Here is a 19784-nt window from a genome sequence, read left to right as displayed (position 1 = left end):
GTGGGTGGGTGGGCAATGAGATGAATTGGAATGCAACAATGGTGAAGGAAAAAAATATAAAGTCAAATTGGTGGGCTGTTATGAAAAGAGTGATGATGAGGAGGAATGCGTATGATGATGGTAAGAGGAAACATGCATGCACGTTTCAACACCAATAGAGTTGCCATGGCAACTAAAAGCGGTATCCAATGCTACCACCATGATGAGGATGATAATCATCCAACCATGATGAGGACGACCGATCCATCACCAGATCAGGCACCCAATGACGTGAAGGGGTTGTAGCATTGTTCTTGGAGGGGAACCATGTTGCCGATGGAAGAGGAGGCGAAGGAGAAGGTGTGCTGATGCCACGGGTAGAGCACGAGACAATAGAAGCACGTCGTGAAGCTGGTGGAGTAACCATGTAGGGCGATGTCGACATACGGAAGCTGCTAACTCGTCGTCGGGATTTACGAATGCCTTGCAATGTACGATAACGGTTGAAACACGTAGCTCGCTTACGGTTGGGAAGCTGTGCAGAGATTTGGCCCCAAGTCAAGCCTTTGGCAACACCTTCACAAATCACAGCATCCTCATACTCGGTGAATCGGTTGCGTGGTTTGCCATATCCTTCGCTGCCATGCAAAGCGTCATGATCATTTTCATAATAGTGATACAAGTCGTTGTTGCCATGGCTATGTACTTGTGGCAAAGAATGACCATATGATTCAAGCATGGGTTGATGATGATGGTGGTGTTGCATTGAAGTGGATGGGATGTGCAATAACGAGGAATGGTTGGGAAGCATTGGCAATACGTTGCTACTGCTGCTGTGGCTTTCTGTGATTGATGAAGAAGCGTTGGATGGGTTCAAGATATCGGAAACTGTTATAAGGATAATGTAAAAGTCAATGCACTGCTATAACGCTAACATCAGGTATGCTAACTTACTGTTCATTATGGGTATGTTTGTGCGAAAAAGTTAATTTGCAGAGTAAAAAAAGGCGTTGGATAACTAGTTGAATAAGAGCGGAAAGGGAAGATGTGATGCTGTCCGATCCGAGTACAAATGCCACGCCTTTTATATGTTTTGGCTCTTGGGGGGTGGAGCAGATCTTAGGGATAAGGTGCCTAGCTTTCTTGATCTGGGGTTGTAACGACATAGTTTATTGCTTATACTCAAAAACATACACGCCAACGCTTTTAAAAGATGGCTGCAAGTACTTGTGATCTATCACACAATCACTCGGCCACGCATCTATGTATATAAAACATCTTCGTTAAACGCGATAGAAGTGGTTGGTTGCCATGACAATCTTCGCTTGTATATTTAGTACCGATCAATCCACATTAGCGTGTCTCCTTCAATGTAGGTTCATTATGCCAGGGTACGTATGCGGTTGAGGTGGGTGGATGGGACGAGCGGGGAACAGGGGATGTACACTTGCACTATTTCAACTCGTTCTTGCGCAATTATTTTACCCCACTACACCTCAGGGCATTTGAGGCTCATAAGAAAAAGGGGGAGTGAATTGGATCTTTTGTTCTGTGGTTGTGTGGGAGGCGATTATTTGTAAATGGGTGGAACAAGAAAGGGAAGGGGCGAGCGAGTGAAGATAAAGGGGAGATGCTGACTAGTGTTTCTCGGTTTAGAGAACCATAGCGTACGCATACATGTTAGCATACGCTAATTCAATCGTTCAAAAGGTAAAAAGGGCATAGGGATGTTAAGATTTGGTTGTGTCTGTGTGAGAGATCATGATGATAACACAGCTTGACAATGGAGTTTTTTCATCGAGTGGCCATGGTCATCAAAATCACACAGCACATGCACACACTCATGTTCGCACTTTAGAAAGATCGCATGCATGTCACGGACAAATCAAACTTAAAGGGAAACGGAACACTACATTTCCAATAATATACAACGCACCAAATTGCATGTATGCAAGCAATATTGCACGACAAAGACCACGCCATGCCACATACACACCCACATCTCTTGATGTTCATTGACACGAGGACGAGCATCCAATTACATTTGCTTCATGCGTCATTGATGGATGTCTTGAATACACATGTTTTTGAAAAATTTATCTCCACCACGATGTTTGCCATCCTCTATAGCTCAAGGAATGTTGCTAACCTTTGTGGATTGGTTGAGGGATTTTGGGCAAATCATTTTGGTTGTACTATTGCTGTTACCATATTTGGGGCCACCACAATGGATATGCATTTACCATGAATGAGATGCATGATTCATACAATGGGGCAACCAATACAATGGCATACAATTTCAGATGCCAAGATGGCACTCAGCAACCTACTACGACACGTTTGCCATTTCTCTCAGTGATGGATTCCCTGATATGGCAAACCGGCAAGCCGACATGAAAAAAGATGGGCTCTCCTTTGAGTTGAATTAGGATGCGTTTGTGGTGAAAAGATAGATGGCGTGGTGTGGTTATAATTGTACCTGTAGGAGACCAACAAATGAATCAGCACCTTATAGGAAAACCGGTTTGCACCAGCACCACCCAATTCATTTCGGCGTTGACCATGCGAGCAAAAGAACCCTTCATTACTATCCCGATCCCGAGTTGATTCTATTAGGTGATAGCCACATGCATGGGTGTGATGTATTGATCAAGCATTAAGCAGCTGTTGCTGTTGCTGTTGCTGCTGATGCCAAGCGATGCAATGCACTGTTAACTTACACAGACAACGTGTGACAACAACAAAAAAGTTGGATTGGTTCAAACAACAATGCTGATCATCTATGCTACATCTGATCATCTCGTCTTTTTTTCTTCCTCACCTAGTATAGATCTCAATCAATCAAACATAGACTACTCCTTGCTAAGGCATTAAGGTTCGCAATAGGAAGATGTCTATCTTGGAGAGAGAGAGAGAAAAGCGATAGGAGTTGCCCTTGAGGAGAGAAGAAGATGATGGATCCGAATATGAAGGGAACGAGGCAAAATAGTATTGTAGCGGGAGCAAAAAAGTCAAACAGCATTTGAGTGCTCGCTTGTGTATGTGAGTTACTGGTCTATGTGATGGTGCCATGGTGGTATTCAGTATCTCCTTTTCCCCTTCTCGCCTTTTCTTTCTCTTTGTCCATAGACCAAAGTTCATGGAGAACAAAGAAGAGGAGCCAAAAAAGGGAAAGAAAGGAAACAAAGAGAGGTGCGTGCTCTGAGGTAGTTGGGGGAGAAAAAGACATCCCTTTTTACTATACCTCTTTGTCTCCCGAGTGCCCGTGGTGGTAAACCGCCCCCAAGAGATATTATACACCTGCATCGGCTTGCCCACGAATACGGCAAAAGGGTTTCCAAATTCACTCTTCTTCCTTGGACCCCCTTTCATCTTAATGCACAATCTTCTTCTCTTTTCAGTCGGCTTCACCGTTCCGCCTACCAGATTTTTCCCTTTTGTATGATCGCCTTTTCTCTCCTATCTTTTAAGGGAATGTATCGGGGTAGCCCTCGATCACTCGCACCTCATGAACCGATCAATCAATCCATCGGATCTATAGATACATCATATCCAATGCAAAATCTTTACTAGCCTTTGATTGAAAGTGTCCTTCAAAAACACCTCCAATGATTGTGGACATGAGCTCATGTGATATACATCAAATCATTTTGCAACATAAGGAGAGGTAAGGGATGTGCTGGTTGCTAGGCCAAATGCAAGAGCACACGCGTACATGCACCGGCATATACATAATCCTCATGATTGTGCATTCAACAATACAGAACAAAGAAGCTAAGAGGAGGTCATTGATGAATGCGAGGGATGCATAATATGATAGCTAGTATGGAGATAAAGGGAAAAAAGAGAGCATCTGAATTATGCAAAGCACAAGCAAGGACCACCTCCATCATCACCTAAAGCCAAAGCCAATGCACGGGCCCCGGCGGCAGATCTTCCTCAATTTCCATTTCTCCTCAATGAAAAATTCGTGGTCTGTAAAGGAACGCGGCTTCTCCATTTCCCTCCTTGTGGTTTGTGCACTTTCCTGCAGATGATGGAATTGCGTACATAGACTTGACTCCTCCTCCTCCCTCTTCCAACATGATTCATGGCTTACATTAGTCCCATGGGGTTATTCTTTGTATATGTCCTACCGCTTCTCCATAGTGTTCCCCATGCACTCGTGCATAGACCCAACATGCCTCTTCTCACTCAATCATCATCATCATGGTGGAAGTCAACAACGGATTTATTATGCAATAGGGTGCTTATCATGTGATGAGTTAATTTCTACATTCAACCTACTATGATGTACAAGGTTGGCTTCATCATTGGCATCTTAAACTTGCCACAGCGTTTCGAATCAAATGATATGAATTTGCATCATGTCGTCGTCATGCTCCTTTTCATTCTATGTACGATGCTATGACCATTTAACGCCATGAACATCCTCCTTTTACACAGCCATGGTCCTGTTCTCGAGGTGGACAAAGCATTATTTAGGGTAAGGAGAAGAATGTATTATTATAGAGATGTAATAGAAAGAGCTATATACAAGGAACATGTGTTCATAAGGGAAATGACAGGTCCATGTGCGTGGTGGTGGTAGTGGATCCAATGGTCGGTGCGACCTAATCTTCCAAGTCAGTCTCCTCCTCCTCCTTTCTTCTCAGAAGAGCACTACCGCGTCTTTGTTCTTACCAATGGTGGTCACATGGCAAGTCTATCCTCTCCGTGTCCAGGCTAACAAGGCATGTAGCTAACGATATGAACTACTACATTATAGTTTAGTGCGATGGAAGAATGCAACCGGCATGCGTGATTTCACCTATATTCAAGAGCATGTCACCAAGTCCCTTCATGGCAAGAACACAGGCCCTTGGTCGCTTGGATTCAAGGTGTATCGTGACGTCAACCATGGCACTGGAGGACGATCCAATCCCTCATCGTCGTTATCTTCAGCGATGCACCATCAGCAGTCTTCACAAGGCAAGGATAACAAGCTTATGTATCAGGTGACATTGGGCCAGCAACCAGGACAAGTGTATTGCATGGTGGATGGCAGTGTCGTTGTCGAGGCTGAAAAAGAGTTGGAGATTATCCTTTCGAGGTTGAAGAACTTGTGGCAAATGCGACAAAGCGTGATGATCGAGGTAAGCATGACGTTGTTAAGGAAACATGGTTTATTCATTCCATCTCTTAGGGTACAAGCTTTGAGATTGGTGATTTCACGCTGCGAGTCGCCAATATTCTTCTTGGATCGACCTACAAAGGACTATTACTAGAGGTGAGTAGTGGTTGTGGTGGTTGTGGTGGTGTAGTATGCATTGGATGGAAAAGATAAGAATGAAACTTATTGTTGGCATGGCACAGATCAGTTATCATCCTTGCTCGGCACCCAATGTAGCAGCCGACTTGTTTCGCGAATTTGTCGAATCTGTCGTTCATCCCACAGCTCAATTGTCATGCGAATACGAATACAACTACGAAAATGTCGGCTTAAGCAACCAAGACTTCACTTCAGCTCACACAGGCTACCAGTACATGATGCTTTTCCGAAACGACGGCCTACTTTAAATCACCCTTTACATCATTCGCCTATTACCATCATCATCATCATCATTATCTTCATCATCTACAATGTACCACTTGCTCCGAACCAATACCGCCCAGCATCTATTTTCTCCCTCAATTTCTTGTATACGAATCAAAAAGAGATCAATTGCGTCCATGAATTAAGTTCTATCTGTATGGCTACGAATAATGCATGTATAAATGAGTGGATATGGAAGAAGGATGAAGAGATGGTATGTCTATTCAATTAGAAAAGGGTGCAAGCAAGAACAGCAGGGATGGCAATGGAAAGAGCGGCCACCTTGTTATTGATTGCCGAGCCTTCTTGGATAGCTTCGGGTGTAGTGGATGCGGCAAGAGAAGGTTTGAGATTGGGTGGTAATGAAGGGGCTGTGCTTTGGGCTGATGATGAGGATTGGGTTGAGGAAGCACTAGAAGCTGAAGCTGAGGCGGATGATAGAGGTGTCGATGATTGAGATGCTGTAACGATAGCTGAGGAAGAACCAGAGAGAGAAGCAGAGCTATTTGCTGATGCTGATGCTGATGATGACGAGGAGGAGGATCCCTTGACGATCTTAATAGCTCCCGAGTAGGAGGATGCACTATATGGATAGATGAAAACATAAATAAATCATTCTTGGCATTTCAATTCTATTCTATTGCCGCAGTAACATACTCGTTTCCATTACTGTCGGTGTAATCAAATCGCAGGGCATAACGTCCAGAAGTATCGATATCAGCAGGGACCTGTATAACGGGGGTTACACCAACAATTTCCATAAAAGATGCATATGCCACGTGCGTAAGGCATTTGTGACACACATACTATCACACGCGAAAACTTACATTCCAAGATGCAGTTCCACTAATTCCATTAGCATTGATAGAGTCGCCGGTAGACACCATGCTATTACTGTCCTTGCCTTCAATGAGATTGATACTAATGTTTTGATTCATCCCATTGATCCATTCTATTGTACATGACCCCAACCAGGAGCAATTAATCAATTGATGCTATTCTTTGCTCTCGTCATTGTGTATATGTAATTCTTACTAATGGTTTCACTGCCAAGAATAAAGTAAAAAGTGGTATTAATGTTTGTTTACTGCGCAATTTCATAACAACATACGTTGTGCCAGCTGTCCAAGTATCGCCTTCGAGTGGGGCTGTGATGTAAAAAGCACCAGCAGATGCTTGAGCAGCTGCCAATCCTGCTGTACTAAGTGCAAAAACGAAGGTCGACAAAAAGTATTTCATATAGAAAAGAGAGAGAAAGGGAGATAAAGGAATGGGATGGATGAATGGGCAGGCACCAATTAAAGACAACATACACCCCTCTTTTATATATGTCTCAAAGCGGGGGATGATGACTGACATCTCAACTGCTCCGCTTTAGTCTTACTTTCTGCCGGGTATCTTATTTTCCAAGTATTCCATTGTTCAGGGCTCAAAAGCATGTTACTGATATTAGGTGCATTACATTACTGACAACATTCATTGAGTTTTCTGCAATCCTTACGACGCTTCCTTTGACGTATTAATTGCAATTAGGCACTTTTTTGGTTGCTATGGCAACTCCCTTCTGCATCGGCTATTGTGATGATAAGACTCGCAAAGAAATCTTCCAATCGCATGGACCCCGTACAACTTCTTTACCACGTTCTTCCCATATTTGGCTTGGCGATGAGCAAGGTATCTTGTATGCATTGTAATTACAAGGATACGAGAGGGATGTATCTATAGGCAATGCAACTTGTACATGCATAACATTTACACGTTATCCGGCTGCCTATTATTGTTCCCAATCAATTATTATGGGTCATATAACGTGAATAGCCATCAACAGCGTGCATGTGCTGATTCTTCAAATGATAAGCTGCAGCGGATACATGAGGACAATGAATATCAGACTTCATTGTCAGAGTGATAAACGTAAATGGAACATCGACTTTTATTCGCATGCGAGTTTCAACAAGAACTTTATATGACAAGCAGGTGGTGTAGAGATGATACTACAAATGTTGTCAAGAATAAAGGGTAATCAAGATATGGGCTAGCTAGCTACTAGACGTTGAGTGAGAAGATGTCTTATGCGCAAATGAAGCCTTTCAGCCAATGGCAGCCATCAAATGAATGAATGTATATGGGGTGGTGATTGCAGGAATCTCCAAAAGTAACGTGGCCGAACGCATCTGGATTAATACCACATAAATCATTCTTTCTTTTCCTTTGCGTCACACACACACAACTCTTTCTCCTCCACCTCCTTATGTCACGGCAGTTTGGCCCTCGTAGTGTAAGGTAATGAAAGCATCACACTGTGTGCCAGAGACTTACCCACGCCATGCACTAGATCCTTTCAACACCTCCATAATCGTTCGGCATTGTTGGGAGAGAGGCAGTTCTCGACACCATCCCCGCATCTGGATTCTCGATCGTCATCTCCTGCTGGTAGCGACTCGCTCAAACAACAAAAGCTCAATGACCATGACCTTGAATATCTGGAGAGCCAAAGTGATGAACGAATAACTGGATTATCAGCCAAAGTGCAAGTCTTGAAGAGTGTAAGTGGTGGTGGAAGAATGGTATCCATGGACGACGACGACAAGTGGGCTTATCAACATCCCCGTCTCTATGTAGATTACTGGTAAAATAGGCGATGAGATCCGATCTGGCAACAGCTTGTTAGATAGCATGGTAGGTTGATGATGATGATGATGGTAACGAAGTGTGAACGTGTCATCTCATTGCATGGGGTATTGTCATGTTGTAGAATACCCAATTTGCGGATACTGGAACGATCCTTGGTCGAACGATGCACAACTTTAAGATCATGGCTGAAAAAGAGAGTGGAGCAACCATGTGCTATTTGATCTTTTTTATTGTATTGATGGTTATTATAGCTTATTACTGGTTCTTCAAATAGAGAAATGATATCTACACTTTTACTAGGCCGCCAACTGCTCGCTTCGCTCGTAAACGTCGATTTTGTGTGGAAAGGCTTACCACTATGTGTGCTGCAAATGACCCGCTCATCCCACCACCCATCCACCCACCCCCAAATGAGATTTACTTTACTTTTACATAGTGACTTATATGTTGCTTTTATTCGCTTGCAAGGATTCGCTTGGAAGTATTCTAGAAGATGTCTGTTGCGATGGCGATGTCTTATCTGGGTTTCTTTTTTTGTATACTTGAAAGAGTAACATCATTACAGAGCACAATCATTTTGATAATATAGACTTGTATACTTGTAAGAATGCGGTTGAGAGGAGAGATTCTTTATGCGCGAACATGCATGCAATGTAACATTTCATTTGCTTGCTACATGGCCTCCCTTTGACGCACCCTTGTACTTCCAACACACTGAATCATGTATAATGGGATCACCGAAATGTCATTCACAATCATCCATCCATCGCTATTGATTGCTGCTATGTTCTTCAAATGAGAGCGAATTATTTTCGATAATGAGAGATGGTTCAAACAATGACTGTAACCATGCCACGTAAACGTGATACAAGAAAAAAGAATATCGTATCTATCGCATGAGATGGTACATAATAGACGATGGCTACAAGCGAAAATGTTCGAGATATTGTTCAAGCATTAAAACAAATGATGTATACAATGAAAGAAATTGATGCTAATCTTGGGGATATCCTACAATTTCGAAGCTAACAGAAAGCTGCCAATATTGCGCTCCATACCATTGATGATTTGTCCTTTGGTTGATGCCACTCCTTTCACACCAATATTGGTAGCTGCCATCGTGTCGCGACCTGAAGATGCACGCCCTTCCAAAAACGAGACACATTTCGGGTTGATGCAAAGACAACCACCTTGCGACTTCTTCTTATTTGCCGTTCGCGGTCTTTGAATCTGCCACCCACAGAACGCACACACCTGGGACGTTCGGTACTCGTCCACGACAAGTACTGGCCAATTGTAGGAATGCTTGACGCGCAACCATTTTCCTCCATAACGCATAAACCCTTTAATTGTAGAGCCGTATCCCATCCCGGAACCACCGATCATGAAGATTGCTGATGATAATATTGTGCCTGACTTCTCCGCTTTCTCCACCAACGCCTCTTTTAAACACTTCCTCTCGAATGACAAAACACGGTCTTTCCATTTCTGAACACTGTATTCTTGCCGACGTTTTTCTCGTGTCAGGTACTTGTCATGATAAAAACCTCTGAGTGTATCCTTGTGAGTTTCCCGTATCTGTCAAACCTGTCAGTATCGTTGTTAAACGAATGTGACGATAATATTACCTCGTTGGCATGTCGTATATGATCCTCATTGACCATCGTAGAAATGGATACACTTGCAAGTTGAGTCTCAGCCTTAAAAACATCTGCATTCTATAAAGGTATCAGCCTGGGTTTATTATCAAATGGACGCACATACCTCCTTTTTTCTTGTTTCAAGGCGACGACGACGTCTCAGCTCTCCAGTTTGATAGGCGATGGTGTCATTGTTTGTTGTGACTGGTTTAACAAGCGCATGAAAGGCACTATCCTCGGTGGTAGGTTTCTTGTCAGATGATATGAGATCCAAATGAGCGGATACATGCTCTTCCAACATTGGCACCGATGTAGACAGGGTATGGAAACCATAATCCACTCCGATGAAACCAAGTTGCTTTTCTTCTTCATGTAATAGTGAAATATCCACGGTGTGGGAGGGGGCTAAGCACCGCATGTTGCCTGCCGTCAACACGACCTTTTCATTCTCGCCATCCTTCTTCGTTTGACGGGGTTTTGCAGATGCATTTAACGCCTAAATACATGCGAGTCAACATGAGATCTCCTACATGTACCTCTGGGCTTACCGTTTTAAGCGTTGATTTCTTCTTTTTTTGTACTCTCATTTCTTCGTCTCGGAGGCATATGTGGTATTGCTGGTCGTGTAATTGCTGCTTTAATTCTCGTACTTCTTTCTGAGCACGCACACAGTCGTCATCCTTCGGATTGAAATGGTTGCCAAGATCCATGCGCTTCTTGTCCCACTGTGACAAAAGACTCGCGTAAGCCTCTTTCTTTTCATCGATCTCTTTCGATTGTCCCTTCAAGGCGTCATTGATCTTGTTCATTTCATTTGCTATCTCTTGCTTGGATAATGATAGAGTCGGCTTGGATTGTGGTGTTGGCTTGTAAGTTGGAGCAAGACGAGAAGTATCCTTGACAACACCAAGAATACGTGCCATACCATGGTCTGTCATCGTAATTCGATGCGCCGATACCAAACCACGAGCTTCACATGCCTCATTGACCTTGTCAATGTTGAAGAGAAATGATAACACCTTTTCCTTGTCATCATTGGCGTTTTCTATGGTAACGGAAGCGGTTTTTTCTAGAAGGTCCCCGACCATCTCAAGTAAAGTTGTTGCTGTAATGGGCAATGCATGAATATCACCGATTGAAGGGAACGGAATTAAAGCTCTTGACAACTTTTTGTTTCCAGTTGCGATCAATATTTTGTTGGCCAAGTAACAAAAAGGAATTTGCGATGCCAGTGAACAATTGGTAGCGTAGACATGACGCAACAAAGGTCGCAAAATATGGTATATGCCGATGATAGTATCCATCTCAAATGCAGACAAAGGGTCACCATCCCATATGGATTCAAATCCTGCCCGATCCAATTCGGCTTTCTGCATGCATGTCTTCTTCAGGAATCCTCTCAGTTTGTTTGATCTAGCCTTGCTAACTCGAGGACCATATAGCAAAGCTGATGCACCACGCTCCTTCTTTCGCCTTGGTATTTCTTCAGCGACGTCTTTGCTAGATGCAACAATGTTCTCCTCAACCGCTAGCCGACGTTCTTTAGCCTTCAGTGGAATGTGTATTAGATTCATGGGTGATGGTTTCAAAAGTATTACTTACATCATTGCGATACGATGCATACTCTGCTTCCAGTTTTCCAATTCTCTCCTTGACAGCTTTCAGACGTTTCATTTGACTGTCAGAGGGACTAACCAACTTCTCCAGTTTCGATTGCTCTCTCTTCTTCATGCGTAACGTGTCACGTATGCGTTGTCTTTGGAATCGTCGTGATGTTGGGGAAGATTCAGGTCCAGCTTTTTGATCTTCTTGAGGACATTCCAAAAACGCTACACCCATCTCGTCTTTGGCTGATATAGGCTCAGGTACAGCAACGCCTTGTTCTTCGGCTGGCACCAACATCGACGATGGTACGACTGGCACCATCAACGTCGACGATGTTGTGGTAAAAACGTGAGCGGTGTCAAGATCATCGAATGCTACAGGTATTGCCGTGTCTTCATGAACTTGAAGAGGAGCTTCAATGGCGAGATTGGTGATGTCGATGTCGTCGTTATCACTTGCATGCAAATGTATATCCAACAACACCTTGAGTAGATTGTCGAGCAATCGACGAATCAACTTCCCATCTTCATACATATTAGATAGATTTGTCGCTAGTCGCTGAATCACCTCATGTGCTGTATATGACATGGTACTACTTTGCTCCTTGGTGACTTCACCCTATTTTCTAATGTCAATACCTGTGTACCATTTTGGTGACAGCCAAATTCTAATTACCATTATGGTCTGCCATATGGGGTAATTGGTATGCGTGCTTTCCCGAGATCCCATTTTGAAATGGTTGGAATACAGATAATGAAGATGCTGGTGCGTGAATATCAACTTGGTGTCGGCTTGTGGAGACTCTGGATATGTCGTCACCTTGACATCATCTTGGTCGAACATCGATTTGTCGAGCCCTCTTGGTACCAACTCGTTAATCGAAATGCGTGTTGCGTTTTCATCCAAAACCGCGTATCTCAACATGTTGATGTAAACGATTGTGCACATGTTGCTGTACAAGTCTGTGCAATCAATGGCAGCTGTCTGTAGTCGGGAGAGGATATCCGCCCTGTTTGCGATATCTGCCATACAAGCAATGTTAAATATTGGGTGTCTCGATGTACTCATAATGTTGTTACCTTTTTTGATAATGCTATTAAATGGACAAGACGCGGTTCGATAACGGATATCACGCTTAGAGTCCTTGGGGATGAATTCATTCCAATCGTTGATGCTGAACCTCTCAATAGCCTCCATGAACACTGAGTGGACATCCACTTTTCCAAGCGCCTCCAAGATAGGGCCCCTGAGACTCCTTTTGCGATCAATCTCCTTCCTGGTAGCGCTTTTAGGTTGCCCACGGAGTTCATCCATCATATCATACAATCCTTTAGGTACACGTTTTCTCTCGCCTTCAAGTTGATCCTTTGCCTTTTTACATGCATTCTTCACGGCGACCGAGCTTTTGACATTCTTAACGTCGTCGTCCGTAATCTGTTCACCATCGCTTTTCTTGGCTTCTTCTTTCTCCAAAGCCGTTGTCATGGAAGTAGCTGCGCTTGCCGAGATCATTGAACGAAAAGCTTCAAGAGCTGTTGTGGTTAAATCGTTGGAAGTGGACATTTTGGAAATGGAGTTGCGTAATAAAGGACCTCCTTCCTTAGTTTCAAGTTTCAAGTTTTCATGCAGTTACCTCAGGATACCAATCATTTTGAACTCAGCAAAGGACGATAGTGTTGTATCCTCACTTGTGTATCACGCACAGTATTGGGCTATCACTCGTTGCATGATTGTACTACATATACCCTCCGTATACTCTATTAGGAAGCTTATTCATAAACGCCTTCTTCAACCATCGTTTATCCACTAAAATGTAAATTGAAGTGGTATACACATAAAGGTGTCGAGGCCACATAGCCAGGGTAATAATACATAGGATTAATAACACTTTAACTATTAGGTTGATACATGGTGTGATACAAATGGCTATGCCATCGCTAGATACACGTGCGGTGGTGTTAGACGATTTAGATCAATAGCAGGCGATGGTCTCCGATGGTGCTACACTTCCAAAAGCTGCTCACATGATAGGACGAGTTCTGTCAAACAAGGAATTGAAGAGAAACATGTGCAACTTTTCATCAATACATCCTTTGCCAAATACCCATCATAAGAATGAAGAAAAGCGTGTATGGACATGATTGTATATTGTAATCTTCAAAATCATCTATATGGACATTGATAGCTGATACGGCTTTTTTTGTAGCGATTCGATTCCTTTCCATGGTTTGCTTTTGCCTTGCCATCATCCATTTCCACCACCTGGATACCCGATATGAGCAACTATATACCGACCGCCTTGGAAGTGCCCTGAACAGGATAATTGGATCCATCGAGCATCGTAATAGGACCACCCGTTCGTTTCACATACAGCCGATAAGATGAACTTGGGTTTATGACCTTCCAATAATAGCGTATCCTTCGACGTGTCGCAATCCCGACCCATTGTATCATAAGGCGCCAATCGATGACCCAAAACCATTGCCACGCGACCTGCCAAGTCACCCATCCACAGCTTGGTAGCTTTCATGTTGTGCTGTAGACGTGTAACACTATCCACAAAAGATTCTGTTGAACCCGATAGTAATCCATTGAGCGGCATGACCAGTCACTCCTTGGCCCACCAAAAAGAACAATCGAGTATTGTCACTACGCACTTGATCACTTAAATGGCTGGTCGACAAAACGTGTATACCACATGATGGGTTGATATCATCTCCCTTGATTTCCATAGTACGAACGGTGCCACTTCCAACATAATCACCAGGTCGAGGCGTATCATCACTGTTGGCTTGCGTATGCACGATTAGAGGATGGATTACACAATCATCTTGTTGACTTGACGTCTATGTCTTGCAGTTGTTCAGATGTACGTGCGTATGAAGAACTTGAAGAGTATCCAAATCGATAAAAGAGCGAGTATCATCCATGTACCTAGCCAAAAAAGGTTTATGTGAGTAATACGTAGGATTGGTATATCTTCCAGCATACCCATCATGATCCGCCATCAACATCCAAGAGTTCTTGTTCAAGCACAACAGAAGGAAGACAATGTCCGGGACGTTGTTGCATGTGATCCCTAAACAACAAGAGATGAGCCCATAAAGTCGAGATAGGTTGAATCTAATATACACTTATCACCAACGATACCTATCCATTCCCATGGTCACCTGGTAACCACAACAACCGGTGCCTTGGTATGATGGGCTTGTTCGTTGAGCAACGTGTACAAAGATATCACCGATGAATCCAGTAACGAAAGGATGTCCACGTCTTCATGAAAAAGTACATATAGAAGGATACTTGTTAATAAAAACGCTTTGAGTGATGAAAGAGGGAACGAGAGTGTACATGTGTCGTGAAATGTGGTCTGGTAGAATCCTTGTTTGTCAGGTTTTCCAGAGCAGCCACTGCCATCGGATGTCGATTCCTTGTCGTAAGAGTGGTGCTGACAATGTAAGTCTCCAACAGGGATCTGTTTAAATGGTGGTGGTTGACGCGAGATAGAAGAGAGAGCTATGGAGAGAAGATTAAAGCCAGCACTTTAAATTCCCGATTGATATTTACCTGCAAAGCAGATGGGAGACCACTCAAGGCTGAAGGTTGTCTTATATGGAATGGGAGTTGCTATGATACATGCTCAATTCTAAAATGATACTCTCATTACTTGTCGTTTACCTTGTTTTCGTTGCCTATATATAGCATCACGATGATGATTGATTGAAATCGTTTTCATGATAGCCAGTGTATGTTATTTCTTCCATCTGGATGGATTGCTGAAGACGACAAAGAACGGATAAGGGATCCGTAGAAATGTTATTAATATGAGTGGTGTTGGTGTATATATCGTCCAATGATGGTGTCAGTCATTTCTTTCAAATGAACACGGTCATGTGTACAATGATGCAATGTCCTATTCAAAAGCCATAGAATAGCCTTTTCTTTTCTAGTCATCCATTAGACAGGGAACGAAAGATCCTGCTTTTCCCAAATTCAATGCAGCTACATGTCGGCCAACTGCTATAATACCCAATGAAAAAGCATCCATGTGACATTGTTGCTATGATACGTTATCCTGATTTGGTGTATGTGCGTTCCTCGTATCGAGCACTTTCAAGTTGTATGCTGTAAATAAACAAAGAGACGAGTGCCCCAGTACCAACAGCAGCAGCAAAGAGGTGTAGCATCTGTTTTTCATGAATCCTGTTGTAAATGAAACCAATTACAATACGCTTTTTCAAGTTCTTTATAATCACAAATACGTGGTGCTAATGGCGTTGTGGGGAGAGTTGTCATGTAGTTGGGATAGATAATGATGCATGATAAAGGGTTCTAACCACTATTGCTTTGACTAGGTTGCGGCTGATCCTTCTATGGACATGCATGCTTCCACTAGATCGGCATCTAATCCTTCATCTTGATCGTATTCGTCAGATTGATTATCCGACATGTCGAAAGTTGTCTCTTTCATTCTCTTTTCTGGTGGATGGTTCTCCTTGTCTTCTGTGGTATATGATAAATTTGATCGTCGTCGACGCAAAGATGAAGAAGATAAAGAGCTTTGGTTTTGTGCAGATGGATGTTGTGCCGACGATGATGGTTTGGATATCTTAACAGATGTGGTTGGAGCTGTTGCTGCTGGCACGCGTCGCTGATCTTCTTTGGATGTTGATTGATGATCGATCGAATCGGTTGTTGTAACCAAATTTGTTGATGATAATGGTCGATTTTCTGGTGCACGGGTCTCAGTGGTATCTGATCCTTCTGGTTCTGGTGGGAGGTTGAAATAATTACCAAGCATACGAAAACATTTCTCTGCACCGTGCTCAATGGAACGGTTCTGCGCCTAGATTATCTGGTTAACATTGTGAACATATGGCACTGATCCAATCCATTTTACCACTTGGATAGCAGTCTCTATGTCCGGAGCGCCTTTCACCAAACCACATCCTTGGAACTAATAGAATGGATGTTACTCATCCAGTCTGTCGTATACCACTTTGCTTACCGATCGTGATTTCTTGTTTGCTGTAATCTTGACCTTTGTCGTATACATACAATCATATGCATTGTTTCTCCGGTCTAACTGTTATAAAGGTAAGCATCATGATAGTTTGGGATGCATGGTGCTTACATAATGCTGTTCCATGAGCGAGTGTTCTTGGCTCCAATTCATAACACCAAAAACTTCATCAGCTTTCCGCGTAAGGGTCTCGTATGATAGTTTGGTTGTTGTCTTTCCTACATGTCTCAATGAGCAATCTAGCGAAGAGGGATCAAAGAATGTTACCTCCGCGAGCTTGACATGTTGTTGCTTCTTGCATTGAAGCATATCGATTGAGTAATTCTTCATTGAACATTACGGAAGAAGAAGGGTGATTTAAGAAAAGAGAGAGGGAGAGAGATAACGATAGCGCCGCACGTCTGCATAAATTTGAAAAGCCTTCAACACGGCGCGAGTAGGGGCTCAGATAGCGTGGGTGGGGCCGTGGCAGCCAATAAAATGGCGATATCTACGAATAAGAATGCTCGATAGTAAGCTCTGGCCAATGAGAAAGCGAGTAGTAACTGTCAGTGAAGGAAGGGGAATAGGCACCAGCAGCTGGTGCAACGCTGCTGTTGCATGAAACGCAAAAGGACAGGCACAACGCGTTTTATAAAAGTCAGCTTCTTTTATCTTTATTATCTTTCACTTCTGCACTAATGAGTAAACGGGGACATACAAAGGGGCAAAAGAGCAAATAGGGACATAAAGCTCGTCGTCCAAGAACAAAGGAATCTGGTGCTATGTATACGATCGATAATGCCTTCCTTTCCAACCAGCAATGCCCAGCAAATCAGTCTTGTCAGTTCCACTACATTCGACCCCTGTCCTCATTTCGATTGACAACACCAACGACGAGCCCATTAGAGACCTTGAAGTTGAGGGACCAGGTGTAACGCTATCTCCGTTGCTTGTGGATATCGAGTCTCATGGAATCATTATGTGTAGACGACCTCTGGGTGATGTTGATGATGGCGCCATGAACCAACAAGAAAGTGACGTGAATGTTGATTGCGGTGAAGAAGCTGCTCAAGTACAAGGCCATGTTCAAGGATATCTAATCAAGATGCAAAGCAAGTGGTTGATGAAGTGAAGGGATATGGTGAGCTACACCAATACAAGAACAAGTCCTCTCGATGCTTTCTTTGTTTTGCGTGGTAAGCTTGATCCAGGATGCTGTATTTGCCACGTATATTCATTTGGATACCACACATATTGGTAAAACATTTTCCAGGTTACTTGGAGTGTGTTGACAAGGCAACTGCGGTCATGTTACGCTGATGGATCCAACATGCATTACAAACCACTCGAGTATTTACGTTCACGGCACATGGCATGGAATGGTTGAACAATGCAGCATATATGTGGATCAACAATGAGAATGCAATAGCTTCGGATGACCAGCCCATTTAATCACCAAGAAGTAAAATGACAGCACTATCAGCACTTCATCCAAGACCACAAAAACTATCACGTGCAATTCAATCGCAAACATCACCTTTGTACTATCAGCTCAACATCCTGCGATGCGACAACTCGCTCACCATGACAACATCAACAACTGGAATCATCCACCAACACTACATCCTCGTACTCAACAATGTTTACCAGTACCATCTATCATTGCAACTCTCAGCTTGTGGCATGATACATCAAACAAGTCAACTTTAGCACCAAACCAGTTACTACTACAACACTACAAGCTTTATATCACGACATTGTTAGAAATAACCTTCCCCACCATACAGCCATGACTAGTATTATCCTTGATGGTATCCTTATTAAACGAGGTAGACGTTTTAGCAAATGTAATCATATGGATGTAAAGGAAGCGGTGGTCGTGGAAATAAAATAGGACGGCTCCATCCATGTTACCCGGGCCGAATGATTTGCTCCCTCTTGAGATATAAAAAAAAGATGAAAGAATACGTCGAGAATCAATGCATGTATTTTACTGCTGTTTACAGGTACAATTGCAACCTGTATGTCTTATATACGTTGCTATGCGAGAAAAGAGTTCCCCTTTGATGATCGAAAGAGGAATGTGGGGGAGCAAACAGTTGAAGTAATCTGATGCGTCATTGTGATGGGATAAAAAAGAGTCCTTTCTTTGAGAGCATGAAAAAGAAGACGCCCGCATTTGAGACTTCCACCTGCTGATGTTGATGCTGCTGCTTTTCCGGGATCCCTTTTTTTTGACACGCTCATGCAGTTCCAGTACATTGATCCATGTAATGCCGTTACTGAAATATCATTGAGAGTCAACCATCATCGCTTGTTGCTGCTATCCTCTTCAATTGAGAGCGATTGCTAATCGATAGGGGAAGGAGGGAAGCTAACAAACGTAATTTGATGCATCATTGTGATGCAAGTTTTTTTTTGCTACATACAAAGGGCTATGTGGGCGCGTTTGTTATTTCTCTTATCCCGCCACGTTACTCTTGTGCTGTCCCCACACTCTCTTTTTTCTCGTGCTACATGAGCCTGGGATCCATGCATGGACAATGACACGCCACCTTATCTCATAACATGTGTTGGTGTACTCATGCATAAACAATAACTTTTATTGCTGGAGGGCCATACGGGCCTAGATGTCTAGGCATTTTCTATTGTTTTCCCTCGCTACTCGTGATAGATTTGGTTTACGTGTTGATCCCCCACCCCACACACACACGCTCCTTTTTCTCATGCGTGAGCCTGGAGTCCATGATTCAACAATGACACGCCACCCTTATCTCATGCTCCTTGGACAGTGCATTCATGCATCAACCATAGTTTTTTTTTCTACAGCGTGCTGTGCAGGCCGAGAATGAGACAATGACATGATGTCTTTATTCTTGTTGTTGTCGGGTATCCACATTCCATTTCCCTTACCCAATGAGCTACGGATTCATGCATCAAAGATGACGCGCCCTTATCTCATACATACTCCAGGTACAAACAATAGCTTTTTTTTCTATGTGGGGCCGTGTGAGTCTAGATGTAGATTTAGACATTTCTTTTCCTACTCAGGATAATTTTTGTTTGTGTTGACCACCCCCCTCACATTCTCCCTTTCTCATGCATGAGCCTGGAGTCCATGACTTAATAATGACACGCCACCCTTATCTCCTACTCCATGAGCCAATACATTCATGCATCAGGTATAGTTTTTTCCTTACATTTGGCTATGTGGGCCGAGAATCAGACAATGACGCATACAACTTTTTCCGCTACTCTGGGTACTTTTACTACATCCAATGACCTCGCCACATTCCACTTTCGTATACTCATTGAGCTATGGATTCATGCATCAACAATGACACGC

The 19784-nt window shown here is 43.1% G+C and overlaps 7 protein-coding genes across 7 annotated transcripts; 3 read left to right on the top strand and 4 right to left on the bottom strand.

Annotated features, from left to right (window-relative positions):
* Positions 1-172: 172 nt before the first annotated feature.
* Positions 173-940, bottom strand: O0I10_010660 (uncharacterized protein; the record flags this gene model as incomplete). The annotated part of the gene is made up of 2 exons (XM_058490639.1): positions 173-867; positions 934-940. 2 exons carry the CDS (start codon positions 938-940, stop codon positions 173-175), a joined length of 702 nt encoding a protein of 233 aa, XP_058338652.1.
* Positions 941-4427: 3487 nt separating this feature from the next.
* On the top strand, positions 4428-5538 carry O0I10_010659 (uncharacterized protein; the record flags this gene model as incomplete). Its single annotated transcript, XM_058490638.1, has 4 exons — positions 4428-4465; positions 4748-5114; positions 5165-5248; positions 5335-5538. The coding sequence occupies 4 exons, from the start codon at positions 4428-4430 to the stop codon at positions 5536-5538; spliced, it is 693 nt and encodes a 230-aa protein (XP_058338651.1).
* A 244-nt stretch (positions 5539-5782) lies between these two features.
* Positions 5783-6793, bottom strand: O0I10_010658 (uncharacterized protein; the record flags this gene model as incomplete). Its single annotated transcript, XM_058490637.1, has 5 exons — positions 5783-6137; positions 6212-6282; positions 6382-6506; positions 6590-6600; positions 6666-6793. The coding sequence occupies 5 exons, from the start codon at positions 6791-6793 to the stop codon at positions 5783-5785; spliced, it is 690 nt and encodes a 229-aa protein (XP_058338650.1).
* A 1012-nt stretch (positions 6794-7805) lies between these two features.
* Positions 7806-8462, top strand: O0I10_010657 (uncharacterized protein; the record flags this gene model as incomplete). Its single annotated transcript, XM_058490636.1, has 4 exons — positions 7806-7837; positions 7890-8100; positions 8177-8233; positions 8310-8462. The coding sequence occupies 4 exons, from the start codon at positions 7806-7808 to the stop codon at positions 8460-8462; spliced, it is 453 nt and encodes a 150-aa protein (XP_058338649.1).
* Positions 8463-9199: 737 nt separating this feature from the next.
* O0I10_010656 (uncharacterized protein) lies at positions 9200-12996 on the bottom strand (the record flags this gene model as incomplete). The annotated part of the gene is made up of 7 exons (XM_058490635.1): positions 9200-9766; positions 9817-9906; positions 9953-10324; positions 10377-11375; positions 11431-12051; positions 12109-12455; positions 12513-12996. The coding sequence occupies 7 exons, from the start codon at positions 12994-12996 to the stop codon at positions 9200-9202; spliced, it is 3480 nt and encodes a 1159-aa protein (XP_058338648.1).
* Positions 12997-15784: 2788 nt separating this feature from the next.
* O0I10_010655 (uncharacterized protein) lies at positions 15785-16793 on the bottom strand (the record flags this gene model as incomplete). The annotated part of the gene is made up of 5 exons (XM_058490634.1): positions 15785-16279; positions 16334-16390; positions 16442-16519; positions 16568-16674; positions 16724-16793. 5 exons carry the CDS (start codon positions 16791-16793, stop codon positions 15785-15787), a joined length of 807 nt encoding a protein of 268 aa, XP_058338647.1.
* Positions 16794-17258: 465 nt separating this feature from the next.
* O0I10_010654 (uncharacterized protein) lies at positions 17259-17570 on the top strand (the record flags this gene model as incomplete). Its single annotated transcript, XM_058490633.1, has 1 exon — positions 17259-17570. The coding sequence occupies one exon, from the start codon at positions 17259-17261 to the stop codon at positions 17568-17570; it is 312 nt and encodes a 103-aa protein (XP_058338646.1).
* Between the last annotated feature and the right edge of the window lie 2214 nt (positions 17571-19784).

Source organism: Lichtheimia ornata, assembly GCF_029851405.1.
Source record: "Lichtheimia ornata isolate CBS 291.66 chromosome Unknown scaffold00073, whole genome shotgun sequence".
NCBI classification, from domain to species: domain Eukaryota; kingdom Fungi; phylum Mucoromycota; class Mucoromycetes; order Mucorales; family Lichtheimiaceae; genus Lichtheimia; species Lichtheimia ornata.
This window is presented reverse-complemented; position numbering and strand designations above follow the sequence as displayed.